Source organism: Leopardus geoffroyi, chromosome C1, assembly GCF_018350155.1.
Source record: "Leopardus geoffroyi isolate Oge1 chromosome C1, O.geoffroyi_Oge1_pat1.0, whole genome shotgun sequence".
NCBI lineage: Eukaryota > Metazoa > Chordata > Mammalia > Carnivora > Felidae > Leopardus > Leopardus geoffroyi.
In genome coordinates this window covers 188577539-188589682 of record NC_059328.1, presented here as the reverse complement: position 1 = coordinate 188589682, position 12144 = coordinate 188577539, and the positions used below count along the sequence as shown (strand labels likewise).

At 36.2% G+C, this 12144-nt stretch overlaps 1 protein-coding gene and 1 non-coding gene across 3 annotated transcripts in view; both read right to left on the bottom strand.

Moving 5' to 3' along the window:
• Positions 1-2997: 2997 nt before the first annotated feature.
• Positions 2998-12144, bottom strand: part of NOP58 (NOP58 ribonucleoprotein) — a 34259-nt gene continuing 25112 nt past the window's right edge. For both annotated transcript variants that reach the window (XM_045480780.1, XM_045480782.1), the window contains exons 10-15: positions 10423-10586; positions 8764-8898; positions 8510-8571; positions 6697-6830; positions 3692-3864; positions 2998-3263 (exon numbers count right to left, since the gene is read on the bottom strand). In XM_045480780.1, the coding sequence (XP_045336736.1) occupies positions 3213-3263; positions 3692-3864; positions 6697-6830; positions 8510-8571; positions 8764-8898; positions 10423-10586 (719 nt within the window). In that variant the 3' untranslated portion in view covers positions 2998-3212. The remainder of the gene's footprint in view (positions 3264-3691; positions 3865-6696; positions 6831-8509; positions 8572-8763; positions 8899-10422; positions 10587-12144) is intronic.
• Positions 11970-12053, bottom strand: LOC123600265. Its single transcript, XR_006713624.1, has one exon. It is a non-coding gene; the product is annotated as a small nucleolar RNA SNORD11 (small nucleolar RNA).

Here is a 12144-nt window from a genome sequence, read left to right as displayed (position 1 = left end):
ACAACAAACAACTAAAAGGCAACCTACTGAATAGAAGATATTTGCAAATGATGTATCTGATTAAGGGTTACTATCCAAAATATATAAAGAAATGATAGAGGCGCCTGAATGACTCAGTCGGTTAAGCATCCAATTCGATTTCCGTTCAGGTCATGATCTCACAGTTCGTGGATTCGAGCCCTGCGCTGGGCTCTGCGGTGAGTCTGTTTGGGATTCTCTCTCCCTTTCTCTCCCTCTCCCTTGCTCGCATACTCTTTCTCAAAATAAACATTTTTTTTTAAAAAAGAAAAAAGCTCATGAGGAGGGAGAAAAAAAAAAACATCAAAAGTGGCATTGTTAATTTTTTTTTAAGGTAAATTCTACACCCAGCATGAGACTCAAACTCACAACCTTGAGATCCAGAGTCACATAACTCTACCGATTGAGTTAGCCAGGGACCCCAGCATTCTTAATTTTGCTTTCTTCTGAATATAACAGTTATGAAAAACTTAGTTAATTCATCCACAGGTCATATCCTCATCACTACACAAACACTAAGGCCCTACTATATTGCAGAAACCCGGACAGTAAGAACACACAGGGAAGGTCTACAACTGGGGAGTGAAGATATTCAAGGGATGCAAAAGGAAATTAATGGCTTTAAAAACTCCTTTAAAAATTCTCACTTTATTCTTAGAGCAACCCGGTTTCAGACAAATCTGAGAGTTTAAGTAATTTGCCTGAGTACCTTACTATATATCCTAAGTGTGGCCTCCAACAAGAATCATCTAAGAGCTAACTAAAAATTAAGAATCTTAGGCTCCAATTCAGATCTACTGACTCAGATCTAGTTTATCAAGATCCCCAGGTTATTTTTATGCACGTTCGAAGTTTTAGGTACTTGGCCCTAATGCCCATTATTCTAAGTGGTACAGCTGGGATAGAGGATGGGCCTGAGCCAAGTTTTAAAAAATGGCCTTAGAAAAGCAACAAATGAATAAAGAACTGCAGAAAAGTGATCTGAGCTTGGAGTCTGGACTGAATACAGCTTATCCAAAATCTTGATAAGCACACTGAAGACCCAGAAAATAGTAGATACATATAGAAATACTTTCAGCCAAAAAATATAAATTTACTTTATTTTTGAGAGTGCATGAGCAGGGGAGGGACAGAGAGAGAGGGAGACGGAGGATTTGAAGTGGGCCCTGCACTGACAGCAGAGAGCCCAATGTGGTGCTTGAAATCACAAACTGCATCATGACCTGAGTCAAAGTTGGATGCTTAACGGAGTCACCCAGGTGCCCTATATTTACATTTTTGAAAGGAAAAATGTGGACTAGATCTTTTTTTTTTTTTTTTTGAGAATCAGGAAATTTTGATTTTTTAAGTATATGCCCAATGTGGGCTTGACCTTAAGACACCTCAAAAGCCCCATGCTCTATCAATTGAAGACAGCCAGGTGCTCGAGAATCATTAAGTTTTAAAACATTTTATGTGGCGCACTCACAGAAATTCAAGTTTTCTATCAAAATTAGGTATATAAAATTCACCTGTGCTTCCCATTTCACATTTAGATTTCAGACTAAGATCCCAAGGCTCTTCAATAGAACAAGCACATCATTTTAGCACAAAGAACCAGAATCTACCTTCAGGTTAGTGTTTCAAGCAGTTAAGACTTTAGTGCTTAACAAAGCTGATGGCTCTGTGATTCAATGAGGTTTTTAAGTTTATTAGCATTCTCAAGGTCTACCTTGTTTCAGATAAAAAGCTTTTGACCATAAAGCCCTTTGCAGGGCAACTTTCATCAAAAGCTGTTAAAAATCTGTTATGTTCCATATCAAGAATGTGTCTGGGGTACTAATGAACCATGCAAAATGATAACATTCTCTTAGAAGCAAAATAATCAGCTTTATTATACAATTGTATCTAGGGATGGCTACCTGTACTTCATGTAGCATATACTCTAAATATCTAATTGTACTTACATCTCTGAAAATTTCTCTAATTTTCTACAAACCAATGTTGGTGGAGAGGTAAAGCTGACCATCATCTCTAATTTCCAAGTGAGAAACTAAAGTTGGGGGGCTGTGGATTTGCTCCCAGTTACATGAAAAGCAGAGGTGGAACGCAAAGTTATAATCACTTCGGCTCCTCCACCTGTTGGATGCTTATTGAACCAGGCTTTAGCATCATGCCTGTGGCAAACACAGGGATGCAAGACCTAACAGTCTTATGAAACTTGTGGCTGCCATGATTATAGAGCTGTCAATCAGGCTGTTGTTCACTTACTAAATACTGCATTTTAGAAACAAAGACTGCCCAGAGGGCATTTGTTGGGATAAGCACTAGGTGATATATTTAAGTGATGAACCACTAACTTCTACTCCTGAAACCATTCTCACACTATATGTTACACTAACTTGGATTTAAATAAAATTAAAAAACTAAAAATAAACTGTTTAATAAAAAAAAAAAAAAAAAAAGACTGTTCTTTGGTGTTCTGTATCTTGGTTTATACCCATGGACATTTTATTTTTGGTCTTGTTTTCTTGTTATTCCCCCATTCTTTACTATAAAATTACTTTGTGTTATCCTTTTAAAATTGTCACTTTAGAAAAAAATTGCATCTATGATAATTACTTTGTTGCTCCATTCAGAACTCTGAAGTAAATAAAAGTTTAGGAACACAATTTTTTCTTTCTGAAGAGATACAGAAAAGTTGTGCTCACTTAATTTAAAAATTTTGAACACAAAACACAGCTTTATTTAAATAAACACAGAGGCGGAAAAATAGGAGAAAAGGAGAAAAAGAGTCCGAAAAGGAAAAAAGAAACATTAGTGTGAGGCTCTCAAATTGGTCCATCTACATGATCTCCCAAAAGGCTAAGTTTCAAATTAACAAGTCACAACTCTCACTTCTCAGCTTTAATTATCAAAGCACTAACCATCAAATGCTAGATAGAATAAAGGGCCAAGGCTGTCTACCTAAAATACAGAGATCACAGAACTGCCTCAAAGTACAAAGAAAATATTTTTATTTGTATAACAAAGACTCTAAGAAATGATAACATAATCAAATTATCAGAATTGGTGTCAAGACACAAATAGGTTTGGAAAGCTATAGATGATCAATCACTTTGTTTCATTCAACGTTCTCTCAATTGGAGAGCATCTCTGATATTTCCTGACTGAAGTGTGATGTATCCAGGTGATTCAAAGATGGTTCCCTTCAATTAGTCCTCATTATCTCTCTTTTTTTTCTTTTTCTTCTTTTTCTCTGGACTCTGAAAATAACCAACAAGAAGGCTTTTGAAAGAGCTGTAAATGTATGGGTAACAATAACTTTTCCTATAAGAACAAAGGAGATCTATTTTCCTTAAAAATAAATTTGGGTTAAAGATTAAAACCTAAAAATATAAAAACCACCTCTATGAAAGTGATCTTTAGCAAAAATATAAAAACAAAAACCCAAAAAATATAAAAACCAAAAGTGATCTGTAGCAAATCATATTCTTTCTTTCTCAAGGCAAACCTATTTTGCAATAAGATTCTACGTTTAGGAAATGGCTCTTTGTAAAAAATATCATTTTTATTTTTACTATTCCATCATTGAAAACCGTAACTGCTTGCTCATTTCTGATAAAGAGAATAGAATAAAATACAGAGACCCTGTCCATACCAACAAAGTATTGGCAATTAAAAACAAACATACAGGAATTGCTGTGCTAGTGCACGGTTCTTCCTCGGAAAGTGGTTCCTCCTTAATGTGTTTCTTTTTGTCCTTTTTCTTCTTCTTCTTCACAGATGTCTCCTGTTCTTCCACCACTAGTACTCCTTCTTCCTCTTCTTCCTCTTCTTCGGCTGCTACTGTTGTGGTTTCTTCAACTGAATGGGTAAGTATAAAGACACAACAATTAACATTGTGTCAGACCTCACTTCCCCCACCCCAAACTTTTGGAATCTCACTCCCCCCCCCCCCCATCATTCTGGTTAACTAGCCAATGTTTATTATAAAATTCTATAAGTGGAAAGGTCCTTGCAATTCCTGCCTAGTCCATTAACTCTAACTTAAATGATATAAAGCTCAAAGAAATTTCTCATGAGATCAGGTAGCTACGTATAGAAATTAGGAATAAAACACATTGAAACTATTTTTGCAAACTGTCAATTATATTAGAAATGATTAAGAGTTTATGCTCCAGAGTTAGGACACTTGGGTTTACTCAACCTGGTGGGACCTGGAGAGTAAGTCATTTGACTTCTGTAAACTCATATTACTCATCTGTAAAATTTAGTGATGTCTACCTCACTGGATGATAACTAGGACTTAATGAGATAACATATAATACTTGGGGCATTAGAATGAGGACTCAATAATAGGTAGCTATCGTTAGAAACTCATTCACCTTTAAGGGAAAAAAAAAGTCATTCACCAAAAATTCATTTAGCACCTACTAAATACCAGGTTGTATTCTACAATTTGAGATACAACAAGGCATAAAACAGACAAACTCCTTGTCCTTATATATCTTTTATTTTAGGAGTAGAGAAAAAACCCAAAATGATACAACTATACAATATTTTACACAGTAATCAGTGCTAAAGGTAAAAATAAAGCAGGAAGGGGAACATTGAAGAAGACAATGCGTATGGATAGTTTAGACAGGGCAGTCAGACAAACACCTGCAAGAAGCAAGGGAGTGAGTGAATGATGGAAAAATATTATCCTGAGGAAAATTTTTCCAGGTATAGAGAATAGCAAATGCTAAGGTTATTTTGGGAGAGAAGGGGAATTGGCAGGTTTAAGGAATAAGAAGGAGGCCAGTGTGGCTGCAGCAGAGTGAGCAAGGAGTAGGACTGAATCAGAGCTAATGGGTGTCACGGTGGCTGCTACATTAAGAACAGCAGTGGTGGATATGACAAGTGGTTAGACTCTGGATATATATATGTGTGTGTGTGTGTGTGTGTATATATATATATATATATATATATAAATGTTTATTTATTTCTGAGACAGAGCATGAGTGGGGGAGGGGCAGAGAGAGAGGCAGACACAGAATCTGAAGCAGGCTCCAGGCTCTGAGCTGTCAGCACAGAGCCCGATGCAGGGCTTGAACTCACAGACCGCGAGATAATGACCTGAGCCGAAGTCGGATGCTCAACCAACTGAGCCACCCAGGCGCCCCTTTATATATATATTTTTTTAACGTTTATTATTGAGAGACAGAGAGACATAGAGCTGAGCAGGGGAGGGGTAGAGAGAGGGGAAGACACAGAATCTGAAGTAGGCTCCAGGCTCTGAGCTGTCAGCACAGAGCCCGACGCAGGGCTCGAACTCACAAACCATGAGATCATGACCTGAGCTGAAGTCAGACAGCTAACCGACTGAGCCACCCAGGTGCCCCTGGAAATATTTTCAAAGTAGAACTGAATTGAAAGGATTTGTTGCCAAAATAGGGGTGTGTGGCTGTTGACGGAGCATGCAAGTCTTGATCTCGGGGTTTTAAGTATGAGCACCATACTGGGTGTAGAGATTACTCAAAAATATAAGTTCTAAAAAAAAAAAAAAAAAAAGGATTTGTTGCCAGAGTAGGTTTTCGAAGAGTGAAAGTTAAAGGCCAAAGCAACCAGAATTGCTACTTTATAAGAAAAATAAATTGGAGAGTAACAGACTGAGAGTAACAAGGATCCACGAAAGTTCAAGTTTAAAAAGCTTACTGGATGGATATACAAGTGAAGATACAATCCTGGAGTCTGGTGTTTCAAATGCTAATTAAGGGACCTAGAGATCACCTTACTGTTCAATAAGTAAACAGAAGTGTAGAAGCTGAATAACTTGTTTATGTTCTCTTCAGCCAGGGTAAGAATTCCCATTTGCTGATAGTATACTTTTGACCACTAAGCTATTTAGAAACCAAAAATTAAATCAGTCATTATTTTAATGCATGATACTCTTGTTGGACTAGTCTGTAGGCATTCAACACAAGTACTGCTAGTAAACAGAATTACTGGCTTATCAACTTTGCGAGACAGCGTAGTTCAATGGAGAGCACCTATTAAATATTACTGTAACGGCAGGCTACCCAATGTTATTACTATAGTCCATTCTATGTGACAGAAACAATGAAGAAAACCACTGCTGTGAATTCTACTCTTAACTATATAACAAAAATACTTCAATAACGTAGAAACCATAAGCATTTTTTTATGTTTTAAGCTATTCTCAAAATAGCTCACATGGTAGTTAACTAAAGTTTGGTACACTTAGCATAATACAGAATTCCACATATTGAAAGAAACGCTTCTCACATTCCTCTATGAAGTCTGATATATCTAATAGTACCTGAACTATTCCCAGAGAACATGGCAGCTTATTAAAACACCATTAGCTTTCAATATGGGTGATTTTACAATAAAGTTCAGTGGCATGTACTTTCCCAAGATTTCTGAAGTCTTTCTTAAAAAATAATATAGAGGTGCCCAGGTGGCTCAGTCGGTTAAGCGTCCAATTTCGGCTCAGGTCATGATCTCATGGTTCATGGGTTTGAGCTCTGTGTTGAGCTGTGCTGACAGCTCAAGAGCTGAAGAGCCTGCTTCAGATTCTGTGTCTCCCTGTCACTCTGCCCCTTCCCCACTCGCATGTGCACTCTCTCTCAAAAATAAATAAACATTAAAAAAAATATATATATAAAGAACATTCAAAAAATTTAAACTGACCTTTAATTTTAACCTTGGCTTTTTTTGCCTTCTTTTCAATAATTTCATCCTCTTTATCTACCTGTTCTATCTTGCGTTTCTTAGAACAGGTTGGGAGTGTGGAGTCACCAGAAGGATCATATGTCTTCACTTCACTGAAAAAGCCAAATTATAGAAAATTTCTACAAATACTTGTATGAAATAATTCTAAACAGATTTAAAGGAAATACTAGTAGATAATACTTACATAAGCATACAATGCTGTTTTACTTTAGTGGCTGTGGGGCAGTTTATGAAAACTAATAGTTCCCAAAAGGTAAAGAGGTTTTACTATTTTCCAAGCAGATCAATCAGACTTCAAGAGAAGTGGGGAACTAAAATGAATTTTGGTTTAGTAATCAATGTAGTGACTATGGTACAGAAAAACATTCAATCAGTATGGGGAAAGATGGAAAAAAAATCTCTTTATACCAAATGACATCTAGAAAGTAAAAATTGAAGCAATTCAAGTTTTAGAACATAGGGCAATTCAATGAAAACAACAACAACAAAACAGAAAACCCACAAAAAACCTCATCAAGTTAATACTAAAGACTTCATCACAAAATCCCAAAAGGTAGAACAAGCAGGGATACATATGGATAAACATTCCCTAAATAAGGCAACATTTGCTTTCGCTCTAATGTAGCAGAAAGAAAAAACTGAAGTACTAAGTGCCTAAGAACTAAACCTCATAATTGGTGCTTTAACACCATGTGTTTAAAATCCTAAGTTCATGTGTTTAAAGTCCCATGGTATGGGAATATTAAAAAATTGTTCAAAACAAGCTAACGAATGTTTCATTTTTTAAATTGTAGACTTGTGGCTGTTTAATTTTTATAGATTAAAAACATTTAGAATTTAAAGAACAAAGATCCACACTTATCAACTAAACACATCAAATTAGACCTTGAACAGAATAAAGGAAAACAATTTTTCTAAATGTGTACACTTACAGACATATGAATATATATGGTAAGATGTTATGGTATTTTGTTCTCCTTGCCCACTTATTTACTATTAAAATTCTTAGAAGGGTTACAAGAGTCCTAATGGAATTTATGGGTTAATGACAAGAAACATTTTAAAGGCTCCTGATACATACTGTCAAACTGCTTCCCAGAAAAGTTGTACCACTCTCTACTTCCATCATCACAACCTTACCAGTGTTGAACATTACCTCAAATAACAAGCAAAATACCTCTCCCTACACGTATCTTTTGTTAATTTCATGGTGGTCTGAATACTATGCCTCTTAGCTAGTTTTAGACTCTTCTGTCTTTACATCTGAAAATGAACAAATATTAAGAAAAAAAGCCAAGGGGTGCCTGGCTGATCAGTCGAAGGAGTATGCAAATCTGGATCTCACAGTCTTGAGTTTGAGCCCACGTTGGGTATAGAAAGCCAAAACAAGTATGCTATATGTGTACTTAGTACAACAACGTAAAAATATGTATATGATTAAAAATTGTGGGGTGACTGGGTGGCTCAGTCAGTTAAGCATTTGACTCTTGATTTCGGCTCAGGTCATCATCACACAGGTTCATGGGATTGAGCCCTGCATTGGGCAGCATGGAACCTGCTTGGGATTCTCTCTCCCTCTCCCCCTTCCCACACTCTCTCCCTTACGAATAATATAAAGTTAAAAAAAAAAAAGTAAATATGGAAAACTGTAAGGAGCAAAGAAACAATTAGAGACATTGAGGTGTTTACGTTTATAATAAAAAAGTGCTGTCAAAAATTATAATTTAAATAAGCAGAAACTGTTCATCCATCCTCCCCCAAACGTACTCACCTTTTATGTTCGTATTTTTCTGTTTTTGCTAATGCTTTTCCTGTTCCACTTATTTTCCTTATCTAAGAAAAGATATCAATTTTTGGTAAATATAAGGGAAATTGTTAACAGCAGAAACAAAAAATGTTGTTAGATATGCTGAAATGTTTCATAAATAAAGCTGCTTAGGTGAAATAATTAAGTACATACACTTGAAGTTTATTAATTTTTGATAGCTAACACTTCTGCAATAATAGGCAGGATGTGGTTCTTACCCCTCTATCTTCCAAGGTCCTCAACCTGGCCTCTAATTTGGCTCTGTTCTCAATTCCCATTGCAGAACTGGAATCTTCACCAAAAGCATCATACCGGATAGCCAAAACAGTTTTGGCTGCCAGCATTCGAGAAATCTAAAAGAGAACTTGAAGTTAGAGGCATTCAAACTATATTCCAAGTTGAGATATAAAAATCCTCAATAAGTTATCCATGAGAAAACTAGAGCAAGTCATGAACTCAATCATTCACTCTAGGATTTTTCCAAATCAGGAATTACAAAAGTATTATAAAATCATACAACTCAAGAAACCTATCTTATATCTCAATCTTTGCCACCATATAATGGGTAACTGGTTATATACACAACTATATTCGTTTTGGTGGAAAAAAGTATCTTGTAGTTCATATCTAAAATGAGCTCAAGCTGGAGAGGATGTGGAGAAACGGGAACCCTCTTGCACTGTTGGTGGGAATGCAAACTGATGCAGCTGCTCTGGAAAACAGTGTGGAAGTTCCTCAAAAAATTAAAAATAGATCTACCCTATGACCCAGCAATAGCACTGCTAGGAATTTACCCAAGGGATACAGGAGTGCTGATGCACAGGGGCACTTGTACCCCAATGTTTATAGTAGCACTTTCAACAACAGCCAAATTATGGAAAGAGCCTAAATGTCCATCTACATCAACTGATGAATGGATAAAGAAGATGTGGTTTATATATACAATGGAATACCACTTGGCAATGAGAAAGGATGAAATCTGGCCATTTGTAGCAATGTGGATGGAACTGGAGAGTGTTATGCTAAGTGAAATAAGTCAGGCAGAGAAAGATAAGATACCGTATGTTTTCACTCATATGTGGATCCTGAGAAACTCAACAGAAGACCAGAGAGGGGTGGGGATAGGGGGAAAAAAGTTAGAGAGGGAAGGAGACAAACCATAAGAGACTCTTAAATACTGAGAACAAACTGAGGGTTGATGGGGTGTGGGGGGGAGGGGAAAGTGGGTGATGGGCATTGAGGAGGGCACTTGTTGGGATAAGCACTGGGTGTTGTATGGAAACCAATTTGACAGTAAATTACATATATAAAAAATAAGATAAAAAAATAAAATGAGCTCAAACTGCTCTTCTAATGTCTTCTTTTAATTTCTACTCAGTGACCTTAGTTCTATATCAAGAGGTCATCCAGAAAACGCGTAGCCCCCTTTTTAGGCTAATTAACACTTTACCAACCTCCTTCTTCTATCTGCTCTGAATTTTATAAAATTTCAGTTTCTATTAAATTACGTATCCTACCAAAAACCTTGAAAGTACTTAGTTGGTTTAAGATTCAGCTTTCTCATCTGTAAAACCGAGAGACCTACTTCTCATAGGTAGTTTTTTTTTTTTTTTTTTAAGTAAACTCTACACCCAACAAGGGGCTTGGAACTCATGGTCCCACAATCAAGAGGTCCATGCTCTACTGACTAAGTCAGCCAGGAGCCCTGAGTACACTTTCAGTGTACAGAAGTGCTTTTTAAAAAGCTCAAGAATTCATCATTCTCTATTTAATGAAAAGAAGTAGTAGAAAGATTTATTGCATATTACAGAGTAGGATATGGGTTATTTAGAGGGAAAAAAAGAAAAACGACCCACCTCAGGAGAACTGTAACTCACCTTTCCTTTGTGTTTGGGACTTGTTTGGCCTACAAGTGAAGCATGATAAATGAGTCCATACTTTGGAGTATCTCGTCTAGACTTGAGGGCTCTGAAGAGTGCCTTTTCTGCTCCAAGAATCTGAACTGTAGAAGCTGCGTGTTTGGCCAAATTCAAAAGAGAACCTTCAAAAGAAAAGAGGTAGTTACAAGGAATGCAATTCCAAGTATTTGAAAGTTCCATGTATTAAACACAAGACATACAGTCTAAGTATTTACAGCCACTACAGTAAATAAAAATAATTCAGATTCTATATAGTCTGGGATTCCCTAAAAAACTTCAGCATTTGTGATTCATCCATGTAGCACCATGGGCAGAAGTTTGTAATGAATGCTTACGGTAACTGAAGGTTAAGACTATCAGTTCAATTATACTTATTTGCCTGAGAGATGGTATTACTATTCCACATTCCACCACCATACCACAGGGGATGATTTTGGACATCAAATATTCTACTTTTAGAGATGAAAAAAATATACAAATAAATGGAAACTCTCAGGACATCTCAGTAGTAGAACTATGTGATAATCTTCTCACACTTTATTTACCTCTGTTGTTTAAGATATGGAGATGGAGATACACTTATATTATATAAGTATAATCGGGTACTAAAAGGTGCTGGTTTGTTAAATTTATTACACAGATTTCGTAAGAACACACCCCCAACATTAATGCTCAACCACACAATACATATTTAAAATTAAAAACATACTTCTGTTAATCCCTATATCTCTTACAACAAAAGGTTAGCTAAGCCTATGAAATTTCATATGTAGACAACAAAACCTGCCAGATGATCCCAACCTTGCAGCTGAAGGTATCTGAATGGCATATTTGTCTATTTAATGATGCAGTTACAGGAGCTATTCTAGTTTAGACATGGTGACAGATGATATGTTAAGATCTTCTGTGATGGATTATACTCCAATAATATAACGAGCTAGTAATTCACTCTATTTGCAACTATTCAATTTTATAGTATTTTGTAGCATACCTTCTTTGTAAAATCACTATATACATGTTTGAAGTTTTATGATAAATTATTTATTAAAAATATTTTGCATGTCAAATATATTAAAATAGCGTATTTTAAAATAGCATATTTAGGGGCGCCTGGGTGGCGCAGTCAGTTAAGCGTCCGACTTGAGCCAGGTCACGATCTCACGGTCCGTGAGTTCGAGCCCCGCGTCAGGCTCTGGGCTGATGGCTCAGAGCCTGGAGCCGGTTTCCGATTCTGTGTCTCCCTCTCTCTCTGCCCCTCCCCCGTTCATGCTCTCTCTCTGTCCCAAAAAAATAAATAAAAGTTGAAAAAAAAAAAATTAAATTAAATAGCATATTTAATAGTGAACCAAATTCTCAATCAAGCATATATATCAACCCTTGTGATAACTATTCCTATTTTAATCTGATGAGTTTTTAGTATCAGGAAATATTAACTGATTTCATCCTCCTGCACTTCATCTGAATATTCTAATTAATGGTAACAAACTTCTGAAAATGGACCATAAGTGTCTCAGAAGAGGTAGTGACTAAAGATGCCTTCATTATCCAAAAGGAAATCAGGCATACAAATTAGAATCATCATTGAACACTTACTTGGTCCTTGGTTCTCCCCAATATACTATCTACTTCTATTTTTTACCAAAAATTTCTAATAAATGTAATTTGAAGAGTAAAAAATAA